The sequence below is a fragment of the Aegilops tauschii genome, chromosome 1, assembly GCF_002575655.3.
Source record: "Aegilops tauschii subsp. strangulata cultivar AL8/78 chromosome 1, Aet v6.0, whole genome shotgun sequence".
Taxonomy (NCBI): Eukaryota; Viridiplantae; Streptophyta; class Magnoliopsida; order Poales; family Poaceae; genus Aegilops; species Aegilops tauschii.
Window position 1 is genome coordinate 330,740,452 of NC_053035.3, and position 25,672 is coordinate 330,766,123.

Below are 25,672 nucleotides of genomic sequence, written 5' to 3' on the forward strand. Positions count from 1 at the left end.
GATCGCCAATATGTGCTCCCGACCAACATGCCATACAAAAATATGGGAGAACTCACAATTTTTTTATTGATCTAATAACACATACGGACTTCACATGTGTGTGCATCAATATAGTGCTTATTGAATTGCACAATAATAATCATCACCCACAAGATGATTGAATATTTTACTCAAAGTTAAATTTAGCAAGCATAGTTTAATCTGGTTAGATTTGGTTTACTCAACAATATTGTATGCTAGCTTTGATTAGGTTTGATAGTTGGCAGAAATGAGATTAGTGTTGGGGGATGAGTGAACGGACCACACCAACAATTCCAATCATTATAACTAGGAAAATGGAAATAGAAATTGAACATTCATACTTCGCCTAAAGGCTATAGCTATGCATAAATCAAGCTAGTGACCAGAACTAGACTTATCATGCGCTCTATGTACATCATTTACTAAGAGAAGTAATAATCCATATCATTGTTTGTGTATAGATGTCCATCTATGTATCATGTCGATCATAAGAAGAGAAGATGTCGTCCATGCTGCTGCTGAAGTTGAACATGACGTCCGCGAGGTCCAGCGTCGGGTAATCCGTGTCCCTTGGTGTCGTGGACACGTTCATCTTCATGTTGGCGATGGTCCCCATGCCAGTGACAGAGCCTGCCAAAATGCCTTGGAAGCTTGCCGGCATCCAACTAATGCCGAGCTTGACTGGCGTGGCCGAGTGCGTCTGCTTGGCCGCTTCCATGGGGAGGTCTCTGGTGGGGAGGCCGGAGCCTGTTGCGGCAGTCGGAGAGTTGGCAGCAGATGTTGTGGTGCTAGCTGTGGGGAGGATGAGTAGCGGGGTGGTGGAAGTGAGGCAGCTATGGTCGCCACAGTATGTCACCTCGTACATGAAGGGGTTGTCGTCCAAGCGTTGCACCTTCTTCTTCGCGTCACAACCATAGTAGTTCTTATGAGTGCACCTATAGTAGCTCCTGTTGATTACATTGAGCGCACAATTTGATCATCATAAACAAAGATTGTCATGTAGTTATGCATGATACACATACTATGTTGGCATGAGTGTTGAGAACTGCATTCATGGATCTTAGAGTGGCTACTACCAAAAATCTCTAGTCGTCCTCGAAACTATGTATTTCTATCTTACTCTGCAACTATGTATAATTAAGATCATGCACTAATTTGGACGTTATCCTACATTAAATTGAATATGCATGCACAATGTAGGTTGTTGCTTAACTGAAAGTGTTCGTCTGCAATGAAGATCTTTTGTGTATAAGGCTACTTGTAATAAGGGGGTATCGTGCCTTCATAGTGTATAGTATCATAGGTAAATAGTTTAGATGGCCTTATTTCTCGTTTTATATGACACATAGTAACATATCATTTAATACGATACGATACCGTGATATGTTATTGAGTTTTCTCTTTCTTCATTTAATGGCATGTCACCTCAACAAAACTATCTAGTTAACACGCATGATACTTGTTATTTTTTTGAAATGGCAGGATTCCTACATTTATTAAGAAGAAAAGAGTTTCTCATTTAATTAGGGGAAACTGAGTGAAAACCAGATTACTCAGTTTATTAAGGGCAACCGGCCGAAAACCATCACAACCATTGAGCGGCACCCATAAGATACCAACGCACACCCTACACACAGCACGCATGTGTCGTCGTGACCACTCTTCCCCTAGAGGCATCATCGACATCCTAAACCTGAGAAACGACTCTGACTTGTTATGATACCCTCAACACAGGAGGTCTAATTCATGGTATGTACACGGAGGATTGAGGAAGACTCCTCATGCATGCATGGTCATGCCTAACTAATTTAGCCCTTACACATTGTAACGAGGCACGCGCAAGAGCAACAAATGGGGATAAAAATTGTTACATATGCAGGCTACACCTATGAAATCCAACTTAGCGCTAAATTTTGCTATCAGGGGCAGAGAATATCAAAACAAAGGATGTCGTATTACGTGGTGAGACAATTTCGTACGAAATCTTTTTGGAAGTGTAGTAACAATGGGGATTGTGGGGTTGTTGACTAGTGACTGGTCAGGGAGTGAATGTATCGCTATTGCTGCCCTCGCAAGTGTACCCGCTTGGATGGAGAAAGCAAAAAAAGAGTGAAACAAACTGATATAATGAATGAGGCAATTAGGCACGCATACACCAAAAGGGGATGAGTTAATGAAGTAATTTGATGTTTTCATTACCTTGGGTACTTAGAGCCGAGAATGTCTTTTTGGCCGTACTTGCGCCACGTGTACCCGTCGTCTGGTGGCAGTTCGGTGTTGCCCGTCCGCTGTGCAGGTACCAACACCGTCTCCCTCTTCCCGCTTTCCCTCCTAAAAGAAACAAAAAAACACATCATTAGCTTAACTTATTAGGAAACACAAACAAATTATAACCATTTCTTGCACAAAAGTTAGCTAGATGTCTCATAGATTAATTAGAAGTCCCAAGCCCTCTAAGTAATATATTTATCTCCGTGTTAAGAAAAAGGTGCAGCAGTTCGCCTTTAAACCCTAGGGTGTGTATTTTGGTCTTTTAAGCTTCCTAGAAATGGTGAGCTCTTGACCCTCCAAGATGGGTGTTTTATGTAGGCCTTACATCATCAACCAAGCAATATTTTTACCATTTTATCTTCTAGCTCATTAGAAATAGCAAGCTATTAGCACTCTGAGTTATGGATTCGATGTGAGCCATTTACGTAGTCGGAGCTTAATTCGGCAAAGCTCTTGGTAGGGGATCCTAAGCTAGGCATTTTGGGACGATGGTAACAAGAACACAGGATTTACCCACGTTTAGGCTCTCTGGGAAGATAAAACTCTATGTCCTGCTTGTGTTTTATTGTGTTGGGGTGTGTACAAAGTACATGTAAAACTACTAGGAGATTTTATGATTTCTAATGTGTGTAAGGGTTTTTCTATCGACTAGCCAAGCCCCAGTTTATACTTCCTTTGTTTCAGAATATAAGGTGTATTGATTTTCGTGCATGTCAACCATTTGATTGTTTGACCAAGATTATAGAATAAAATAACAACATCTACAATACCTAATAGATAAAATATGAAACTTTTCATGATGGATCAAGTGATTTAAATTTTGTATTATGGATATTGATACATTTTTCTAAACACTCGGTCAAACATGCACTCGTTTGACTTTTGAAAAAATAAATACACCTTATATAAAGGAATGGAAGGAGTATTAAATACCGAGGGCTATGATTACAAGAGTCCTAATCTGCTACGTCGGTGGAGAGTCCTCCACGGATACAGACTCCTCATGTTGAACGTCAATGCTTCCTGACTCTCCGTTGTATAGCGTCATGGGCCGCCCAAAGGGCTCAGGTCGGAACTGACCTAGGGGTTCTTAGCCCGGCCAACCAGGTCAGGAACCGACGTGGTGAGAGACCCCTAATCCGGGGCACCATCATATGTCATTGACAAATAATATTTTTTACAGCTCCTGACCACATCTTGGTTACTCGAATGTGTTCGGCCGTGTGGCATTGTGTTGCGGATAAGGGGAGGAAGGAAATGATGGCATGTGCGAGGTGTTTAGGTTTCCACACATTGATATGCACACGTTTGAAGGTATCTCAAGAATGATATCTAAAATAGTTGCGTTGTCACGTTGCCCTCTTGTCGCTGGGGGATATTGGACGCATCGGTGTACAAGGAGGACACCATTGCAATCGTTTGGTTCTTTCTAGAAGAGGACACTTTGTGATGACAAAACAAATCATGAAAACTAAAGCAAGTTCCGTTTACTAGGACGAAACTGATGGTAATTGTCCGTGCGTGAAAGGTCATTATCTTCAACTATGTATATGCTTCGGATAGAAGCCACCCATACCAAAACCAGAGAAGGTACAACATGAAAAACTCACAATCGGAATAAAAACCATCACATGGATCTGATAAAGAAACCAACATGGATTTTTTTTTTCTAACCTACGGAACAGCCTTACCTTGGTTACCTCCGAGTACGACGATGATATCTCATCATTGTAGTACTTCCGACCTAACGACGCCACCAATAACAGATATCTCACCCACAGTTGGACGTTCTCCTCATGTACGCATATCGACTTCTCCCCGCTGAGACACAACTCAACCACAACGGACACTACATTTGGTCCTCCAAGGTACCTATGAAGGTACAGATCTTCAGGTGGCTACTATTCCGAGATCGTCTCAACTCGGAGGCTAACCTACAACGAAAGAGTATCGTCCACGACTCGCCTACCTCACCTATGATGACCCCTTCAAGGCGTGATATACCTAGTAGTTGTGCATTTCTGAATATGACTAGTGTTGCCTGCGCCAACTTTCTTCGACCTTATGTGGGGTGTGCAACACCCCACAGCCCTCAACCACGACATTTAGGCAACAGTTGCCCTCACCATCTCCAAACATTATCTCTGATTTTTCACACTGGATCGGTAGGTTTAGGTCACAATAACACAAGATTGATATCATGTCACGGTGTATGTACCTCTCCTCGTGCACTATCGCAAATTTATAAACTACTCCCTCTGTCTCATAATGTAATACGTTTTTTGATTCTAGTGTAGAGTCAAAAAATATGTTACATTATCAAACGGAGAAAACACCTTTTTAAGTAATGCATTCAGACGGGGATCCTCTTCCCTGATCATTGTTCAAAAAGTAAAGAAAATAGTGTCATTGTAAGAAAACAAAAATGTGGCAAAGCATGGTCTCCTTCTACTCTCCCCTAACCAAAATATAAGAATTTTTTTAGTTCAAATTAAACTACAAAAGCATCTTATATTTTGATATAAAGATAGTAACCTCCGTTCCAAAATAGATGATCCAATTTTGTACTGACTTTAGCGGAGGGAGTAGTTCTTAAGGCCCCGTGACTCGCCGAGCAATTCGCCCCTACGCCGCTGTCGCAGTGAACGTTCGCTGCGGGGGACTAGGAAAATTCGCTGGCATTTCTGGGCCATGACGTGGTAAATGGTCTGCGCGTTTGAACCGTTGACCCCCAAAATGCAACGATTGCCAGAACAAAGCACGGGCTCGCGTACGTACCTCCTCCTGCCCTGCCGTGGCTGGACCGCTGGCGGAGACCTGGACGACGGCAGCCTCCTCATCGGGCCACCGGACGTGCCGACGCCCGCGCCCGCGCACATCGTGTGCTGTGGCGCCACTCGCGCACCGAACACGCCGGCCGGCATGTGGAATGGCTCCTTCCGGTGGGCCAAATGCGCCGGAGTCTCTCCGAGAAACTGGCTGGCGCCGGCTTCATCCGTGCTGCACGGGCGCAGGATGTCCAGCGGCGCGGCTGCGGCCACCTCGCCCACGCCGTAGTGCTGCAACATGCGGATGGCTCTGTTGTAGGCATGGACAATGTCGTGGCAGCGTGCGGCGATGTAGGCCGGGCCGTTCTGGCTGGCCTGGAGCTCACCCATGAGCTCGCCGGCGAGCCGGAACGCCTGGCTAATCTGCGACAGCGCGTCATCCATCCCTCCCAGATCGTAGATATGTCTTGACTTCACGATGATCAAGGTCAGGTAGTCCAGTAGTCGTGCTAATGGAGAGGAGGACCACCTCTCGTGAATGCGGTGCAAGGATGAATTTGTGATATGTGTACGAGGTAAAGCAAAGTGAGCGCAAGATTTCGTGTCACGCGTACGAGCTGTATAAGTAAGGGCACCACCCCCGACCATATACTACTACGAAGGAAACAGCGTGGCACGTACATGGTTAGCAGGCTGCAGCGGGTACGAAAGAGAGAACGGGTCTTTGGTCATCCTGGGGACTAGATTAATTACTGGCTTAATGTTGGTTATTGCCTGGTCGAGCAGTCATTTTCTAACTAGTCTTGCATGGTCTGGTCGTGGGGAAGACCATGAAAGTTGAAGAGGGCATTCTACACGGAAGGATCTTAATTCCAGCCTCTGCTTTCCTTCCCTCCTTTGCCCAAGGACTGCTTCTTTAAAGTGTTTTCGCCGTCCACTTTGTTCAACATTTTCGTTTGAACTCACGAATTCAAAAGACCGACCGGCGTGGATGTCATCACCACTCATACATACTTCTCATTTGGGGTAGATTAAAGGTAAGCAGTCATTTATTTCAGAGACATTGTGATTGTGCATTATGAATCTCTCTAAGGCCATCCGTTTTTTCGAGTATTGGCGTGGCTAGTCCTAGCCGAGCAATGCTGCACTTAGTCATCTCCAACACCGATTCTCAAACCACCCACAACCGTACGGACTCAACGTGTTTTGCCATCCAACGCGTTCATGTATCGATCCGCTCGGCGGTCCGGAGATCATTTTTCTAGCAAACCGGAAACAAATCGGGGGAGGGGGGGTGGACCTTTGCAAGCGTCTGACAACCCTGGCCCATCCAAACACCCTCCGGCCTCTCCCGCGCTTTCCGTCCAACACATGCCGCTTCCTGCACTGCATTCATGTTGGCCAGAGCACATAGCGGCCGGCTTTGAAGCAACGCGGCGTGATCGGGCGGGAGGGCGGCACTAACCGACACGACCTCTTGGGCGTAGCTGCTTCAATGCGGACGTCGCGTCACGAGAAACCAATTCCAGCCGCCGTGCCGCATTGCAGCGGGCTGGCCGTCCACTCGCATGGCCTGGCCACAGCTATATAAGCCGTGCTCCAGCGATGCACATCCACACTTCCTCCTCTCCAAGCTCCTCCTCCTCCCCGAGCCTCTCCTCCTCCGGCGATGCTAAAATCTTGGTTCTCCGCGTCGGCAGGCAGCGGCAGCCGTGGATCTTCGTCAGGCTCATGACGCCAACGCCCTCGCTCTCCGGGGCACTCGGCCTCCACGACGGGCGACTCCTCCTCCGACGAGGAGGATCAGGTGCCGCCGAAGCAGTAGCCGCGCCTCCTATTGAGGCCGCTCTGACGAACGAGGAATTCATCCATGAGATGGAGCTGATGACGGAGCGACCGCTCCGAGAGTGTGTGTAAGGGCATATTTCTCCCTATGTAGTTTTGGTGACTGATGACAGTGCATTTGCGGACTAATCATGTGCATTGAGCATTTCAGATATCTCATGTGTAGGCACAAGACGATTCGGTACCCCTCGGAGCCTATCGAAGACGGCGGTCCTCTACGTTTGTTTTCGGTGGATTTGAGTCGTAGGAAAGCCGTACTATTAAGAGGGGGTCCGCTTCGGAAAGGTTAGGGTGGAATCAACACGTACACATTTGTTCCTTTGCACCACCTTTCCTTCGCTTCATTGGAGCACCATCCGTTTATCCTTGTCTCTGCGAGATGAAGGCTTCCAAGTGCTATAGCTTCTGTGGCGTGCGGTAGTACTGCTCAAGGGAGCAGTAGTACCGCAGGGGTCTACAGTAGTACCGCTCAGGGAAGCGGCAGTACCGCGATGTGCGGTAGTACCGCTGCCTCTAGCCCAGAACGCTGGCGCGCACGGAAGTAGGCGCGGAAGTAATTTTTTACTTCCGCCCCTACGCGTTAGTACCGCTCCCTGCGAGCGGTAATATCGTGTCGGATTTTCGCACGTCCCAAACTCAGCGGAAGTAGTCACGGACGTAATTTATTTCGTCAGTGTTTTTTCCAGCCCGGTTGAGCCCTGCCCTACGGTAGTACCGCAGGGGCGCGCGGTAGTACCGCTCATTGCCTAGTGCAATAGGACCTCACCTCGCTTCTACCGCATGAGCAGTAGTACCGCAACTAGATGTTATAGAGAACGTGGCGCCTTGCGGTAGTACCGCAAGCGTGTGCGGTAGTACCGCGTCTCGCGGGCTGAGTGTGTGGGTAACGGTTGGATATTTTCCCCCACTATATAAAGGGGGTCTTCTTCCCCAAGAAGACCACCTCTTCCCTCCCCAAGCTTCATTGTTGCTCAAAGCTCCATTTTCGCCCGTCTCTCTCCCTAGCCAATCAAACTTGTTGATTTTCTAGGGAGTGGTTGAGAAGGCCCCGATCTACACTTCCACCAAGAGAAATTTGATTCCCCCCCACTAATCCCTTGCGGATCCTGTTACTCTTGGGTGTTTGAGCACCCTAGACGGTTGAGGTCACCATGGAGCAATATTCCATTGTGGTGAAACTCTGTGGTATCGTTGGGAGCCTCCAATTAAGTTGTGGAGATTTCCCCAACCTTGTTTGTAAAGGTTCGGTCGCCGCCTCAAGGGCACCAATAGTGGAATCACGGCATCTCGCATTGAGTGAGAGCGTGAGGAGAATACGGTGGTCCTAGTGGCTTCTTGGGGAGCATTGTGCCTCCACACCGCTCCAACGGAGACGTACTTCCTCTCAAAGGGAAGGAACTTCGATAACACATCCTCGTCTCCACCGGCTCCGCTCTTGGTTATCTATTACCTTTACTTGTGCAAGCTTATATTGTGTTGTATCCCTTGCTTGCATGTGTGCTTGTTGTTGTTGCATCATATAGGTTGCTCACCTAGTTGCATATCTAGACAACCTATTTTGATGCTAAGTTTAATTTGGTAAAGAAAAGCTAAAATTGTTAGTTGACTATTCACCCCCCCCCCCCCATCTAGTCAACCATATCGATCCTTTCAGTGTGGCCCGGCGCCGCCCTTGCCACCACGTCCCATTAAGGATGAGCCGCCATCCCCCGCCATGCTACCGCTTCAAGGAGGAGCCCGTGTCTCCTCTTCGGCGCGTGAAGGAGGAGCTCGCATCCAACCCCCACCCCCCCACACACACACACACCCACCCACCCACACACACACACACGCATAACCACGGTAGCGTCCACATCAGACCAAGCGTCAACCTTCAAGGAGGAGCTAGCGTCCAAATCAGGCGCGAAGTGAAGGAAGAGCCGGTGTCACAATCGATGTACAGCCGGTACACCCGGATCGACGGGCCGGCCTCGCCGCAACCGGCACGGGCAGTTCATCAAGGACCAACTGCCACCCGCGATCGCCAACGCGCGCGGCCGCATCCTCCACTACCTCGGTGGCGGCGGTCCCCCCGGATCGCGGGTTGTCGTTTCCGCCGACGAAAAGGGCGGCAAGGCAGGCGGCGCTGTATAAGCGGTGCAATGCTGCCTGTCGCTTTGCGTCCGCCAAGTCGGGCGCGATGTCGGACTGGGTTGTCAATGACCCCGACCTTGCCGCCACCTGGGCCCTTGACCGCTCTGTCACCACCGTAGAGACGACCATGAGGCATCGCCACTGCCTTGACGGCGAGCTTGCCAAGATCCACGAGGAGTGCTGCCAATGCCGGCAGGGGCAAGGCCGTCGCCGGGGCTCCGCGAGCGCTATTGGGATTGGCCCCGGCGGCCCTCTACACCACGCAGGAGGAAGCTGAGCGGCTCCTCCGGAGGCGCGAAGCAGTGACCGGACAAGGCTGCAGCAGCGGACCCGCACCCTTCCGCCGTTGTAGGGATGATGACGACGGTACAGACGGCAACGGCGGTGTAGTCGGGCAGGGCGGCTACGTGTATGATGTCGTCATCCGCTACAAGCTTTAGGTTTTTTTCTAGTTTTAAGTTAAACGGACGAAATATCGGTCGATCTATATAAATTATGTCCGAACATGAATGAAATATGCCTTATTTGATGAAATCTATTTGAATTGTTTGAGGCTAGCTTTGGATGGATGGCTCTTGCATCTGTGTCCGCGGACGAATGCGGTGTCCCGTTTGGGTAAGCGCCGGAGATATCCTTACCGGAGATTTCCTACAGGATGAGTTTACGTGGTGACATGGAGGCCAACAAATAGGCTAGTTAGGATTCAGGGCAAGGTTAGTTGAAGTTCACGGAGGTCGGAGGTAGACCTGGCCATGGACAGCCCGGCCTGGTCGGCCCGACCTTGTCCACTGGCCGGGTTCAGGCCTAGATTTCAAGTCCGGCGGCTGGGCCGGGGCCGTTGTATTCACGCGTTAACGAAGAGGCCCGACCCAAGGCCCGTGGGCTTTTAGCGTGATGGGCCAGGCTCGGGCCCGATTTTTAGGCCCGACGGTCGGGCTGGGCCGGGCTCTGGCCTAGGTTTTTTGCATCGGGCTTTGGTAGGCCCGGCCTGGCCCGGCAGATGGCCAGGTATAGCCGGAGGGGATTAGTCCGTAGATCACGTCCATAGGGAATTTTTTGTAGGTTAAACAGTATCGGTCCCAGCCCGTGCAGTTCGTCACCATTCTTTTGTACCTCTATGCTGAATACGCAGGCGGTTTGAGTGTACCTCTGTGCTGAATATGCAGGCAGTTCGAGCCTGTTCTGAACAAGTTTAGATTATACATGAAAAAGTCATTGCTTATCGGGACCTCTTTTGTTTTCGCTGTTCATTTCAGAGTTCACAATTCAGACAATTTCTTTTTGAGGAACTGGCGATATAGTTGCCGATATATTAAGCACGAGAAAATAAATACAGAGTCATTCTTGTTTTACAAAAAGGTGGGGTTAAGGTTCTTGTTCGTTTCAACATCGGAGATATATCAGACGGATATATTTTGCTTCTTACATAAAAGTTGGAGGAAGCCAGCTTCATGCAAGGACTTGTGCTAAAAAACTTGCATGTTGCTTCTTTCCAAAGGTTCCACGCCGTGTAAATTGCTGCCGGGACAACCTTGGTTCGATCATTCCACCACTCCTGGACAAAGTGTCTTGGGTATTTGCGGCTAATCCAGTGTTATCAGACCATTCCGCAAGCAGCTCCCAAACAAATCTACGTAGGGCATTTCAGATAAGGTGCGAAGGGGATTCATCAGCTTGATCACAGAGGTTGCATGCATCGTTGTGAGTAATACCACGGATCAACAAACTGTTGTTCCTAAGGATTCTACCCTGAAGCCATGGCCACATGAAGAAATGGCACTTTGGCTTTCCAAAGCTTGTTAAATCTTAAGGGGGGGACTGAATCAATGAATTGACGGTGGTACGAGGATGCAGCGGTGTACACCTGGGAGGAGTTCCAGGCCCAACTTATTGTGTCATCAGTGTCAGCGTAATAATGAAAATACGGGGCGGCTCAATGCCAGCCACGGTTCAGCCCCTTATATATATATATATATATATATATATATATATATATATATATATATATATATATATATATATATAGCCGGTCTATTCTGATAATATTAGCAGAATAACTATTCTGATAACACTTCCGCACTGCACGCTCAACGCAAGTGCACTGTATTTTCTATAGCAAGGGCACTGCAATACACACTAGTGAACTTCGTGTCGTAAAAAATTGCACGCAGTGTTTTTTCGGTACTGTTTTCGCTCTATTTTTTAACCGTTTATCGGAACAAGGCGTATAATATATCGTTGGAAAGCTATGGATTAGGCGCAACTTCGCCATGTTGAACACTTTTCGAGATTCCTCGCGGTTTAAGAGCAGTTTTAAAAATGATTTGCCGAACAACGAGTGGCAGCGAGCATATTTTCATGATTTTTTTCTAAAACGCTCATCGGAATAAAGCAAATGATACGCCGTTGGAAAGATATCGTCGAGGCACATCTTTTCATATCTTTTTTTTTCTAATTCGTTACGGTTTAAGAGCAGTTTCAAATTTACTAAATCGCGGAATTACGTTTTTTGATTATTTTTTTTCAACTTTCGGTACTGTTTTAGCTCCAGTTTTTGAACCGTTTGTCGAAACGAGGAGTATGATTCGCCGTTGGAAATCTACAGACAAGGCGCAACTTTTGTATGTTGGAATATTTTTTAGATTCCTTACGGGTTTTAGTTAATTTTGAAAATCGTGCGGCTGACGACGAGAGGCAGCAGCCTTTTTCACGAAATTTTTGCAAACCGCTGGTCGAAATGATTCGAATTATACGCCATTGGAAAGATATCGACGAGGTGCAACTTTTTCATGTAGAACACTCTCTCTCGTTCCTTACGGTTTAAGAGTATTTTTGATTTTAACGAAATGCGGACACTCTGTTTTTTCGCGACCCAAAATCATCGTACGTACTGCATCAGACAGAAAACCGCACTGCTTTCAGACAAAAAACGCACTTCGTCAGACCAACAAGTGCACTGCATGATTTCTTTTTTATAAGATGTAAATTTTCCCAAATGAGGTAGCAAACCGCACTTCTTTAGACCAAAACCCGCACTTCATCAAACGGACAAGTGCACTGCATGATTTCTTTTTTTTGGGACGTAAATTTTCCGAAACAAGGTAGCAAACCACACTTCTTTATATCAAAACCCGCACTTCATCAGACGGACAAATGCACTGCATGATTTCTTTTTTGTGAGACCTAAATTTTTCCAAACAAGGTGGAGTGCACTTCATGTCAAGCATTGGTGGCATTGGTGAACCGCAATACTATGAAAAGTGAACCTCAAGACTACCGTAAACGGGCCGTGACACTACCGAAAGTGAACCACTTGAGTTTTTTCCAAACTCAATTTTTTTACGTGCGTAGACCGAGCGAGTGGACCGCAGGGACTGAATGAGTGAACTACATATAATGAAAAGCGAGCTTCTTTGAGATATATATTTTTCCTTTTTACCAAGCAAACCACGGAGGAGTATTATAACAAACTGCATGAGACAACAAAGTGAGCTTCAAAGCGACATCTAAAGTGCTGCACCATTGTCGTCGGTGAGCAGAAACAAAATAATTTGACGAGTACTGCACCACTTTTTCCTAGTGCACTGCATTATAAAACTAACAACGATTTTGCGAGTACTGCACCACTTTTTATGAGTGCACTGCATGACTAAGTATAAAATTAACGACCAGATAGCGTCATGCAATTTTTCTGAAAATGGAAAAACAATCAACTTCACAACAGCCACCGGCAACCCACGCGCCGTGTGCTGCATACACACACGCGCTGTACTGCATGGACGTGCCAGCGGACTGCACGGAGGGAGGCTCGCTGTCCAAACCGTATGATCAGGGAAACAGAAAAAAAATGCAACGCTGCATCAAACCGCACTCTACCACTTTCTTCCTGCAAGAACAAGTATTGAACCTCATGAGCAAACATGTTTCTCGTCAGGGGACATGAGCGGGAGATGCATAAGGAAGGAGAAGATGCAATTCACAACATGGTATCTCGCAAACGAACCACGTGCCGAGCTCATCCCTGGTGCATCAATGGTCGAGGGATCCGGCGCCTGGCGTAGCAGCGTGCGAGGCATCCGGTGGAGGAGATTGGCCGGGAGGAGGGAAGGGCAATTTTCGGCGAGGTCGACGGCTTCTTGACGCCCGAAACCTCCCTGGATCCTGCACCCCATCATGTCGCCGTGGTCGAAGGCGTGGCCAAATCTGGCGGCGGGCGGACCATATCCATCCAGACGTGGCTGGGGGGGGAGGATGGCTGGGAGAAACGGTGGCGCCGCCGCCTGTGCACGACGCCGGTTGTGGAGGAGGGAGGAGGGTCCGCCCACCGGCGCGTGGTGATAGAGCTCGTCGGATCTGCCGCGAGGGAGATGAGGAGGTGGGTTGGCTCGTCGGATCCGCCGCGGGCAGCAGGGGGCGTTAGCGCATGCCTCCTGACCGACCTCATCCCGGTGGCAAGCGGGGGAGTTGCTCGACGGAGCCTCCCTGCCGGAGAGGGGGAGGACGACCCGGGCCTCGGCGGCGCGGGACAGGGGCACCTGCGTGGATCTCGCCGGATTCGGCGATGAGCTGCGCGAGCGGGGGGGATTCCGCGCTGAGGGGCCGACGGCGGCCGGATCCGGTGGCTGAGGCCGCGCCGGGGGCCGAGGGCGGTCGGATCCCGCCATGCCCGCTGGATGGTGTGGGAGAAAGAGGAGGGTGGCGGCCGGCGTAGATGGTGGTGCCCGTGGGACGCGGCCGGAGGTAGTGGTGGGCGGCGCAGCCGGAGAAGATGGGTTGGGTGGGGGTGCTCCGCTCCGGAGAAGGTGGGGAGGGAGGTGGGGCGGCGCGGGGAGGAAAATGGGGCGCAGCGTGGGGAGGGAGGTGGGGCGCGGCATGGTGAGGTGGATGGCTGGGAGGGGAGCAGGGAGTTCATGGAGGTCGTGGGGACAGGCAGCAGGGAGTTTATTTTTTTGCCCCGTGCAGCTCGTCTCTCTTTTTGCGGGGTTAGTTTGTAGCTACGGGTCAGCTCGGTACTGCTAGCAGAATAAGCTTTTTTGTTAGCAGAATAATGTTTTAAGGGGTGTTATCATAATAGACTCATCTATATATATATATACTATTCGTCGCCCTGGGTGAGGAATAGTTATTCTTCACCCCCCCTATATTTTACCACCAGTGCACTGTAATTTTACGTTCCGTAAGTTTTATCTTATTTCTGACGTAAAAAGAGACCGTAATAAAATATATCATCGCCGTAAAAAATATTTTATGTTATGTAAAATTACAAACGTAAAAACATAGTGTAAGATATACATAAACTCCAAATTTTCTTGTCTTATGACCTATAATTTTATTTTCTTATACCAAATTTTACGTAGTGAATCAATAGGAACGTAACTATTTGAATTCCAAATGTAATTTAATTATGAAGTGATCGTAAAATTACCTTGGGTGAAGAATAACTTATTATTCACCCTGGGTGATAAATAGCATCATATATATATATATATATATATATATATATATATATATATATATATATATATATATTAGCACAGAAGATTACAGGATTTGTTTACAAATACAACGAGGCTGATATGGAAACTATCGATTCGGTGGTAGCTGGACGTGTACGCCAAGGTGATCTGTAGCCGTCGTAGGATAGGACTCTAACACGCCCTCGCAGTCTGAACTGGGAATGGTAGTGACCTGAAGACTGGAGCGAAATTATTGGAAAAGAGCTGTCGGCAAACCTTTGGTGAATATGTCCGCAAATTGCAAGGTTGATGGAACATGTAAAATACGAACAGCTCCAAGTGCCACCTTCTCCCGAACAAAATGAATGTCAAGCTCGATGTGTTTGGTGCGCCGGTGCTGAACCGGGTTAGCAGATAAGTAGACCGCACTGACGTTGTCGCAATATACGATAGTAGCACTCGAGATTGGCATGTGAAGCTCGTGTAATAATTGACTAACCCAGCAAGACTCTGCAACGACCGCAGCAACTGCTCTGTATTCAGCCTCTGCGCTAGAACGAGAGACCGTTGTCTGTCGACGTGAGGACCACGAGATGAGATTATCGCCAAGATACATGCAAAACCCGGAAGTCGAGCGACGTGTGTCCGGACATCCAGCCCAATCGGCATCTGAGTATGCGGTAAGTGAGTGTGAAGAAGTACTGTGTAACGTGAGGCCATGGTCAAGAGTGCCATTCAGATAGCGAAGGCTATGTTTGATGAGAGAAAAGTGAGGTTCACGAGGGTCATGCATATGGATACAAACTTGCTGGACAGCATAAGCAATATCAGGTCGAGTTAGAGTGGCATATTGAAGTGCACCTGCTAGACTACGATAAAGAGAGGGGTCATGGACCGAAGAACCAAGAGAAGAAGGGAGATTGGCTTTAGTGTCAATTGGAGTGGTTACTAGGTGACAATCGCGCATGCCAGCACGAGATAAAATATCAAGAATATATTGCCCTTGAGAAAGATGCACACCAGTAGACGAACGGGTGACAGAAATACCAAGAAAGTGATGAAGTAGACAAAGATTCTTCATGGCGAACTCGCGCGCCATGGAGCTAGTGATAGTAGTAAGAAAAGATAAGGAGGAAGCGGTGAGAATGATATCATCGACATAAATAAGAAGATATGCCATGGAAGTACCTTGCTGAAAGATAAAGAGAGATGCATCCGATTTAGATTCGACAAAACCTATGGAACGAGCAAAGGACGCAAAGCATTGGAACCAGGCACGAGGTGCCTGTTTAAGACCATATAAAGATTTGAGGAGACGACAAACATGAGTGGGATGACGAGGATCAACAAAGTCGGAGGGTTGTTGACTATAAACAACCTCATCAAGATGACCATGAAGAAAGGCATTTTTGACATCAAGTTGATGGATAGGCCAAGACTGTGTTATGGCTAGAGAAAGAACTATGCGAATGGTAGCTGGTTTGACCACAGGGCTAAACGTTTCATCGAAATCAACCCCTTGTTGTTGAGAGAAACCACGAACGACCCAATGAGCTTTGTGACGAGAGAGTGAGCCATCAGCATTGTATTTGTGACGGAAGATCCACTTGCCGCTCACAATATTTGCTCCAGGTGGTGGAGGGACCAAAGTCGAGTGTTAATAAGTATAAGGACATCAAACTCCTCTTGCATGGCTTGGCGCCAATTTGGATCGCGTAATGCTATAAGATAGTTATATGGAAGAGGCGAAGAGGCTATGGCTGAGAGGTTTAGGTGATCGATGGGTGGGAGGAGGCGACCGGTAGTCGAAAGTGTACGGTGTATAGGTGCAAGAGGAGGTGGTGGGACGGGAGTAGGCAGAGAGGTTGCGGGCACAGGCGGACTGAGTGGTCCCGGTGGAGATGATGGGGAGACGAGGTCAGGTATGGGAGGTGTTGGGTTAGTGGGCGCATGCATAGCAGGTTGGGGAGAAGTGGGTGCATGCATAGTGGGTGTGGGTGTAGCGGGCACATTCATAGTTGGTTTGGGTGGAGTGGGCGCATACATAGCGGGTTGATATACGGGTGGATCAAAGATTTCGGTGCAACGTGGTGGAGTTGCTGGAGTTGGTTCATAGGGAAAGGTAGACTCGTCGAAAACTACATGACGAGAGATAATAATACGACGAGTGGTAAGGTCAAGGCAACGATAACCTTTGTGCCGTGAAGGGTAGCCAAGAAAGACACATCTAGTCGAACATGGAGAGCGTTTGTTAGCGGAGGTGGATGTAGTGTTTGGATAGCATAGGCAACCGAAGACACGAAGGCTAGCATATGGTGGTGGAGAGCCTAAGAGTAGGGTATACGGCGTGAGGAATTGCTTTGAAGAAGTGGGACGAATATTGATGAGTAAGGTGGCTGTGCGAAGTGCTTCAGCCCAAAAGGATGGTGGGAGAGACGCTTGAATGAGGAGAGTGCGGATGACATTGTTGGCCGTGCGAATTGCTCGTTCGGCCTCGCCGTTCTGTTGAGAGGTATATGGTGTCGGATCTGGGGTTCCGGCAAAACCCTTAAGGTTCAAACTTTGGGGTGCGTGTGAAGTTCTTTCCCTCCTACCGATCTACGCCCTAGCTCGCTAAGATCTCGCGAATGAACACGACGAACTCGCAACACAGAAAGACACGAGATTTATACTGGTTCGGGCCGCCATTGTGGTGTAATACCCTACTCCAGTGTGGTGGTGGTGGATTGCCTCTTGGGCTGATGATGAACAGTACAAGGGGAAGAACAGCCTCCTGAGGTTGAGGTGTTCTTGTGCTTGTCGAACTTGTGTGGGTGAGGACTCGATTAGTTCGACCGAAGATGCCCCCTACGGTGGTGGCTAGCTCTACTTATATAGGCCCTGGTCCTCTCCCCAAATATTGAGCGGGAAGGGAGCCAACAACGGCGGGCAATTTTGAAAGGGGACAGCTAGTACAAGCTATCCTGACAAAAGTGGTCTTCGTCTGCAAAAGGCTCTGGTGGTGGCGCCGTCTTGGGCTCCATGGTGACCTCCATCTTGCCGTCATGCTGGTCTTTGGTCTCGCTGCACCGATATGGAAACCTTTGCCTGATGCCTCGGTACTCCACGCCTGCGCCTGCCTCCTTAGCACCAAAGAGGAAACAAGGACGCTGTGCGCGCTAGCACCCGCCTGGCGCCCGCCTGGTGTCGATCGTCATGACTCACGTCACGCAAGCCTCGCGAGGTTTGCCCCGCCTTGATATCTCCGCTCCTCGTGAGCCTGCCTGGCTAGGCCGCTCCGGAGGAAGTCTTGCGTCGTCCGCCCCGCGAGGCTTGGCCCCTCGCGAGGGCCTTGAACGCCTTGTCGATGACGATGGGCCGTACGGCCTGCTAGCATAGCCACGCCGTGGGCCGCAGGCAGGAAAGTCCGGGGACCCCCGTTCCCAGGACGCCGACATTAGCCCCCGGGCCCAAGGCGCGCTCGGGCTTGGCTTCAAGGCGAAGCCAAAGGTCAAGCGCGGAGCGCCGCGGGCCCCAAAAGCCCGCGGCCTCGATTGACGCGTGGCGGTTGATTGGACGTGGGTGTCCCCGCTTCCCCATGCTGCCTTAGAATCCGCCTGGCTATACGGCCCCCGCAACCTACACAGTTATTCCTCCGTCGCCTACGCCTTGCTTCCCCAATCTCTCTGCTTCCTCGAGACTCTGCTTCTCCTCTCCAATCTGACCTGCCTCCTGCCCGCTCCATCGCCATGGCGCCGAAACAAGCAGACAAGGGGAAGAAGCCCCTGTCCTCGCCGAGTGCGCCTCCGGCCGTCGAGCCTGTGGTCGGTCGATCCTTGGTGTTTAATGGAAAAGGTGCGCCCAATGCTTGCTTCCAGCTTCAACGAGTGGGGGAAGATGGTGGCTTGGCCTGCATCTCGCGCTCGCACCATCCGGGCAGCCACACAGGTCCCAATTTTTATCGACACCCTTTGGGCTGGCCTGCTTCCTCCCTTCTCCGCCTTCTTCAGCGCGGTGCTTGAGCATTATCAGATCCACATGCTGCATCTCGACCCTCAATCTGTGACTCTCCTGGCCGTCTTTGCCTATGTGTGTGAAGCCATGGTTGGCATTGCCCCTTCTGTGGCCCTCCTCTGCCATTTCTTCTCATTGCATCTGATTGCTCCCCGGCAAAGCTCGGGGTGCGTGAGCTTCCAGGCCGTGGCCGCGACAGCGGGCGCGGGGATCGACTTCGAGCTACCTCCATCCACGAGCGAGTTTCGGACACGGTGGGTGTTCGTCGACGCCGGTGAGCTCAGCCCCCTGCTCGATGCCCCGTCTGCGCCTGCCGTTTCCCACTGCGCCTATGGTGGTGAAGGAATTCGTCATGCGCCGGATCGCTCCGCTTCAGCGCCGCTCTCGCCCGATGTGGACCTTGCTCAGCAGTCAGGACCATATGAGGTTTCAGGAGTCAGGGCTCCCTCTCGGGACGCGGCAAACGGTGCTCAAGGTCCTGACGGGCGTCCCCTTGCCAGATGACTTGCCTGGGAAGAACTGTCTGTTGTATCGTTGCAAGAACAAGGATGAATTTGCAGGGAGCATGCCTCCCTTCGACGAGTGGGGGCTGTGTCCGGACGGCCTGGTGGGGCCCCGCGAGAACCCTGTCCGTGTGGTTCCCTTCCTCACTGTCGGCGCCGAGCTCGCCCCGAACGCGGGTGCAGGGGGCGAGCGCAGGAAGATGCCGGCGGCTCGAGTGCTGATGTGTGGACGCTGCCTGGGGCTCCTGGGGCATCGTCCTCTGGGATCCGCGATTCTGGGACGTTGGTCGCCGAGGCGACGCAACACGCGGCTCCCGAGGCTGAAACTCCAAAGGCCTCAGGAGGTCGCGGCGAGACGGTGCTCGGCTGTTCTCCGCAGCCAAGCACTCCTGGAGTTGTTCTCTCGGACGCTTCTCCGGCTGCACCTCGCACTGGCCGCCATGTTCAGCGCTCCGGCCGGCTTTGCATGGGCTTCAAGGAACTACGCAAGAGGAAAGGGTCTCCGGGCGGCAGCAGTATCTTCGGGCCATTGAAGCGTCGGAAGTACCTCGCCGTCGACGAGTAAGTACTGCACCTTGCGGTTTCTTGATTGTTGTTTTCCTTCCTGACGCTGGCTCTTCAGGACCCCTTCTGCCAGGGCCGTTGAGCCTTCCGAGAAGCAATCCTCGCCTTCCTCGGCACCCCCGATGGCCTTGTGCACCCCGAGCCTGCATGTGATACGTCTCCAACGTATCTATAATTTTTTATTGCTCCATGCTATATTATATTCTGTTTTGGACATTATTGGGCTTTATTATACACTTCTATATTATTTTTGGGACTAACCTATTAACCGGAGGCCCAGCCCAGAATTGCTGTTTTTTGCCTATTTCAGAGTTTCGCAGAAAAAGAATATCAAACGGAGTCCAAATGGAATGAAACCTTTGGGAACGTGATTTTCGGAACTAACGTGATCCAGAGGACTTGGACCCTACGTCAAGCCAGGAAGGCACGAGGTAGGGGGCGCGCCTACCCCCCTGGGCGCGCCCTCCACCCTCGTGGGCCCCACGTTGCTCCACCGACGTACTTCTTCCTCCTATATATACCTACGTACCCCCAAACTACCAGATACGGAGCCAAAAACCTAATTCCACCGCCGCAACCTTTTGTACCCGTGAGATCCCATCTTGGGGCCTTTTCCGGAGCTCCGCCGGAGGGGGCATCGATCACAGAGGGCTTCTACATCAACACCATAGCCTCTCCGATGATGTGTGAGTAGTTTACCTCAGACCTTCGGGTCCATAGTTATTAGCTAGATGGCTTCTTCTCTCTTTTTGGATCTCAACACAATGTTCTCCCCCTCTCTTGTGGAGATCTATTCGATGTAATCTTCTTTTGCGGTGTGTTTGTTGAGACGGATGAATTGTGGGTTTATGATCAAGTTTATCTATGAACAATATTTGAATCTTCTCTGAATTCTTTTATGTATGATTGGTTATCTTTGTAAGTCTCTTCCAATTATCAGTTTGGTTTGGCCTACTAGATTGATCTTTCTTGCAATGGGAGAAGTGCTTAGCTTTGGGTTCAATCTTGTGGTGTCCTTTCCCAGTGACAGTAGGGGCAGCAAGGCATGTATTGTATTGTTGCCATCGAGGATAACAAGATGGGGTTTATATCATATTGCATGAGTTTATCCCTCTACATCATGTCATCTTACTTAAAGCGTTAATCTGTTCTTTTGAACTTAATACTCTAGATGCATGCTAGATAGCGGTCGATGTGTGGAGTAATAGTAGTAGATGCAGGCAGGAGTCGGTCTACTTGTCTCGGACGTGATGCCTATATACATGATCATACCTAGCTATTCTCGTAACTATGCTCAATTCTATCAATTGCTCAACAGTAATTTGTTCACCCACCGTAATACTTGTGCTCATGAGAGAAGCCACTAGTGAAACCTATGGCCCCCGGGTCTATTTTCTATCATATTAATCTTTCAGCACTTAGTTATTTCTGGCGCCGTCTTTATTTTGCTTTCTTTACTTTGCATCTTTATCATAAAAATACCAAAAATATTATCTTATCATATCTATCCGATCTCACTCTCGTAAGTGACCGTGAAGGGATTGACAACCCCTTTATTGCGTTGGTTGCGAGGATTTATTTGTTTGTGTAGGTGCGAGGGACTCGTGCGTGGCCTCCTACTGGATTGATACCTTGGTTCTCAAAAACTGAGGGAAATACTTACGCTACTTTGCTGCATCACCCTTTCCTCTTCAAGGGAAAACCAACGCAGTGCTCAAGAGGTAGCAAGAAGGATTTCTTGCGCCGTTACCGGGGAGGCTTACGCGAAGTCAAGTGAAGATTTGATTGCCCGACAACGAGCCATTTCTGGCGCCGTTGCCGGGGAGTCTATGCAAAAGTCAACATACCAAGTACCCATCACAAACCTTTATCTCCCGCATTACATTGTTTGCCATTTGCCTCTCATTTTCCTCTCCCCCACTTCACCCTTGCCGTTTTATTCGCCCTCTCTTTTCAGTTCGCCTCTTTTCGCTTGCTTCTTGTTTGCTCGTGTGTTGGATTGCCTGCTTGTCGTTATGGCTAGCCCCCATCTTCTCCGTTGTCTCCCAAGAATGATGTTCTTAATTTTAAGCAAAGGGAGGGAGAAAATCTAAAAGACGCTTGGTATAGAATTTGCAATGCTCAAAATAGATCTACCAAGAAGCAATCTACTTCCGTTCTTCTCCGCAATTTTTATGTAGGCACTACTCCTTGGTACAGATATATCCTTGATACCATTACCGGAAGGAATTTCTTGGGTAGCCATACTTTTGATTCTTATAATGCTATGATATATTTGTTTGGCTCGCCACCTCTTTTGGTTAATGGAACTATGTTAACTTTGGAGCATGTAATGCAAAGACTTGAAATTATTGAAAATAAAGTTGCTACCGTAGAGTTAATTGAAAATCTGGATAAAAAGATCCACAACCAAATTACCCAATATGGATCTAAAGTAACTTTGAAAAATAGTAAGGAGAAGGAACCCATAGTTAATGAAAGAATAAATCAGGATTCCACTAGAATCGATAAACTTGAGGGTATCATTACCAACTTCCGAACCGCTTTTTCTTCCGTAAAGAATACTCCAAGTCCTCCAACTAAAATTGCCAAGCTTATGTATGTTCCTAAAAATAAGGGTGAATCCTCTAGTAAGGAAACTGCGGATCTCAAATCCATAAGTATTCATCCCAATCTTTTAGCTATCGTTAAGCAACCATTTGCTACAAATGAATTTTTCGGTTATGTGCCTAGAAGTTTGATAATTAATGAGAAGAAAGAAACTCTTAACGATGATAGATGTCTCATTGAAGAATCGCCCACCAAAGATGGCAATACCTAGATCTATCCTTGCTATTATGCCTAGCTAAGGGCGTTAAACGATAGCGCTTGTTGGGAGGCAACCCAATTTTATTTTTAGTTTTTTGCTTTTTTCTTCTGTTTAGGAATAAATATTTGATCTAGCCTCTGTAGATTTGTTTTTGTGCTTTAATTAGTGTTTGTGCCAAGTTAAACCTATAGGATCTTCTTGGATGATAGTTATTTGATCTTGCTGAAAATTCCAGGAACTTTCTGTTCACGAAAATAATTGTTAAAAATCACCAGAACGTGATAAAATATTGATTCCAATAGCTGCTGATCAATAAACAAGTTATCTAGATTGTCCTATTTTGGCTGAATTTTTGGAGTTCCAAAAGTTTGCGTTAGTTACAGATTACTACAGATTGTTTTGTTTTTGACAGATTCTGTTTTTCGTGTGTTGTTTGCTTATTTTGATGAACCTATGGCTAATAAAATAGTTTATAAACCATAGAGAAGTTGGAATACAGTAGGTTTAACACCAATATAAATAAAGAATGAGTTCATTACAGTACCTTGAAGTGGTGTTTTGTTTTCTTTCGCTAACGGAGCTCACGAGATTTTCTGTTAAGTTTTGTGTTGTGAAGTTTTCAAGTTTTGGATAAAAGATTTGATGGATTATGGAACAAGGAGTGGCAAGAGCCTAAGCTTGGGGATGCCCATGGCACCCCAAGATAATCTAAGGACACCTAAAAGCCAAAGCTTGGGGATGCCCCGGAAGGCATCCCCTCTTTTGTCTACTTCCATCGGTAACTTTACTTGGAGCTATATTTTTATTCACCACATGATATGTGTTTTGCCTGGAGCGTCTTGTATGATTTGAGTCTTTATTTGTTAGTTTACCACAATCATCTTTGCTGTACACACCTTTTGAGAGAGACACACATGATTCGGAAATTGTTAGAATACTCTATGTGCTTCACTTATATCTTTTGAGTTATATAGTTTTTGCTCTAGTGCTTCACTTATATCTTTTAGAGCACGGCTGTAGTTTTGTTTTATAGAAACTATTGTTCTCTCATGCTTCACTTAGATTATTTTAAGAGTCCTACAAAACAGTAATTTGCTTTAATTATGTTAGGCATTCAAGATTAGTAAAAAATCTTATGAGTGTGTTAAATACTATGAGAAGTTTGATACTAGACAATCGTTTTGAGATATGAAGGGCATGTTCGGCAACGCTCCAGCTCCTAGATTCGTCAACTCCACGCATGAAGCTGAGCCGAACACTCTACCTCCAGGAAGCTGGAATAGAGAAGCTGGCGGCCCGTCTTAGTGTAAAAATGAAGGAGTTGGGGAAGCTGGTGCTTTCCAGATCCGTGAAATCAAGGAAGTTGGAGTTGAGGCAAATTACACCATGTTGCCACCGCCAAGTGACTTCCAGCGTACTGTTTCGATTTTCTATCGCTAACTCTCTCTTGCGCGCGTTGGCTGTTGGTTTGGGCCCAACCTGGCCTGCCAATCCCTCTAAGTTGGGTTTATTGCTAATCAAATGGCCTGTCAGACACGTGCCTAACCACTGAAACCGGAAGTTGTGTGCCGAACGCTTTCCATAGCGCCAGCTGAAGTGAGAAGCAATACGAGAAGTTGACTCTAGGAAGTTTTGGAGAAGCTGGGCACTCTCAGAACACGCCCGAAGATGGTGATATTAGAGTCATGCTATTGAGTAGTTTTGAATTTGAGAAATACTTGTGTTAAAGTTTGTGATTCCCGTAGCATGCACGTATGGTGAACCGTTATGTGATGAAGTCGGAACATGATTTATTTATTGATTGTCTTCCTTATGAGTGGCGGTCGGGGACGAGCGATGGTTTTTTTCCTACCAATCTATCCCCCTAGGAGCATGCGCGTAATACTTTGCTTTGATAACTTGTAGATTTTTGCAATAAGTATATGAGTTGTTTATGACTAATGTTGAGTCCATGGATTATACGCACTTTCTTCCTTCCACCATCGCTAGCCTCTCTAGTACCGCGCACTTTTCGCCGGTATCATACACCCACCATATACCTTCCTCAAAACAGCCACCATACCTACCTATCATGGCATTTCCATAGCCATTCCGAGATATATTGCCATGCAACTTACCACCGTTCCGTTTATTATGATACGCTCCATCATTGTCATATTGCTTTGCATGATCATGTAGTTGACATTGTATTTGTGGCAAAACCACCATTCATAACTCTTTCATACATGTCACTCTTGATTCACTGCATATCCCGGTATACCGCCGGAGGCATTCACATAGAGTCATATTTTGTTCTAAGTATTGAGTTGTAATTGTTGAGTTGTAAGTAAATAAAAGTGTGATGATCATCATTTTTAGAGCATTGTCCCAAGTGAGGAAAGGATGATGGAGACTATGATTCCCCCACAAGTCGGGATGAGACTCCGGACTAAATAAAAAAAGAATAAAAAAGTGGCCATAAAAAAAAGAGAAAAGTCCCAAACAAAAAAAGAGAGAAAAAGAGAGAAGGGACAATGCTACTATCCTTTTACCACACTTGTGCTTCAAAGTAGCACCATGATCTTCATGATAGAGAGTCTCCTATGATACCACTTTCATATACTAGTGGGAATTTTTCATTATAGAACTTGGCTTGTATATTCCAATGATGGGCTTCCTCAAAAATGCCCTAGGTCTTCGTGAGCAAGCGAGTTGGATGCACACCCACTTAGTTCCTTTTGTTGAGCTTTCATATACTTGTAGCTCTAGTGCATCCGTTGCATGGCAATCCCTACTCACTCACATTGATATCTATTAATGGGCATCTCCATAGCCCGTTGATATGCCTAGTTGATGTGAGACTATCTTCTCATTTTTTGTCTTCTCCACAACCACCACTCTATTCCACATACAGTGCTATGTCCATGGCTCACGCTCATGTATTGCGTGAAGATTGAAAAAGTTTGAGAACACCAAAAGTATGAAACAATTGCTTGGCTTGTCATCGGGGTTGTGCATGATTTCAATACTTTGTGTGGTGAAGATAGAGCATAGCCAGACTATATGATTTTGTAGGGATAACTTTCTTTGGCCATGTTATTTTGAGAAGACATAATTGCTTAGTTAGTATGCTTGAAGTATTATTACCTTTATGTCAATATTAAACTTTTATCTTGAATCTTTCGGATCTGAATATTCATACCACAATTAAGAGAATTACATTGAAAATATGCCAAGTAGCATTCCACATCAAAAATTCTGTTTTTATCATTTACCTACTCGAGGACGAGCAGGAATTAAGCTTGGGGATGCTTGATACGTCTCCAACGT

General features: G+C 47.7%; 1 protein-coding gene and 1 non-coding gene across 2 annotated transcripts; both read right to left on the minus strand.

Moving 5' to 3' along the window:
• Window positions 1–460: 460 nt before the first annotated feature.
• LOC109784377 (uncharacterized) lies at window positions 461–5,504 on the minus strand. The gene is made up of 3 exons (XM_020342962.4): window positions 5,071–5,504; window positions 2,221–2,352; window positions 461–968 (listed from the first exon to the last, which is right to left on the minus strand). Exons 1-3 carry the CDS (start codon window positions 5,502–5,504, stop codon window positions 491–493), a joined length of 1,044 nt encoding a protein of 347 aa, XP_020198551.1. The 3' UTR covers window positions 461–490.
• Window positions 5,505–12,463: 6,959 nt separating this feature from the next.
• On the minus strand, window positions 12,464–14,266 carry LOC109784380 (uncharacterized). The gene is made up of 2 exons (XR_012182893.1): window positions 13,042–14,266; window positions 12,464–12,924 (listed from the first exon to the last, which is right to left on the minus strand). It is a non-coding gene; the product is annotated as an uncharacterized protein (transcript).
• Window positions 14,267–25,672: the final 11,406 nt, after the last annotated feature.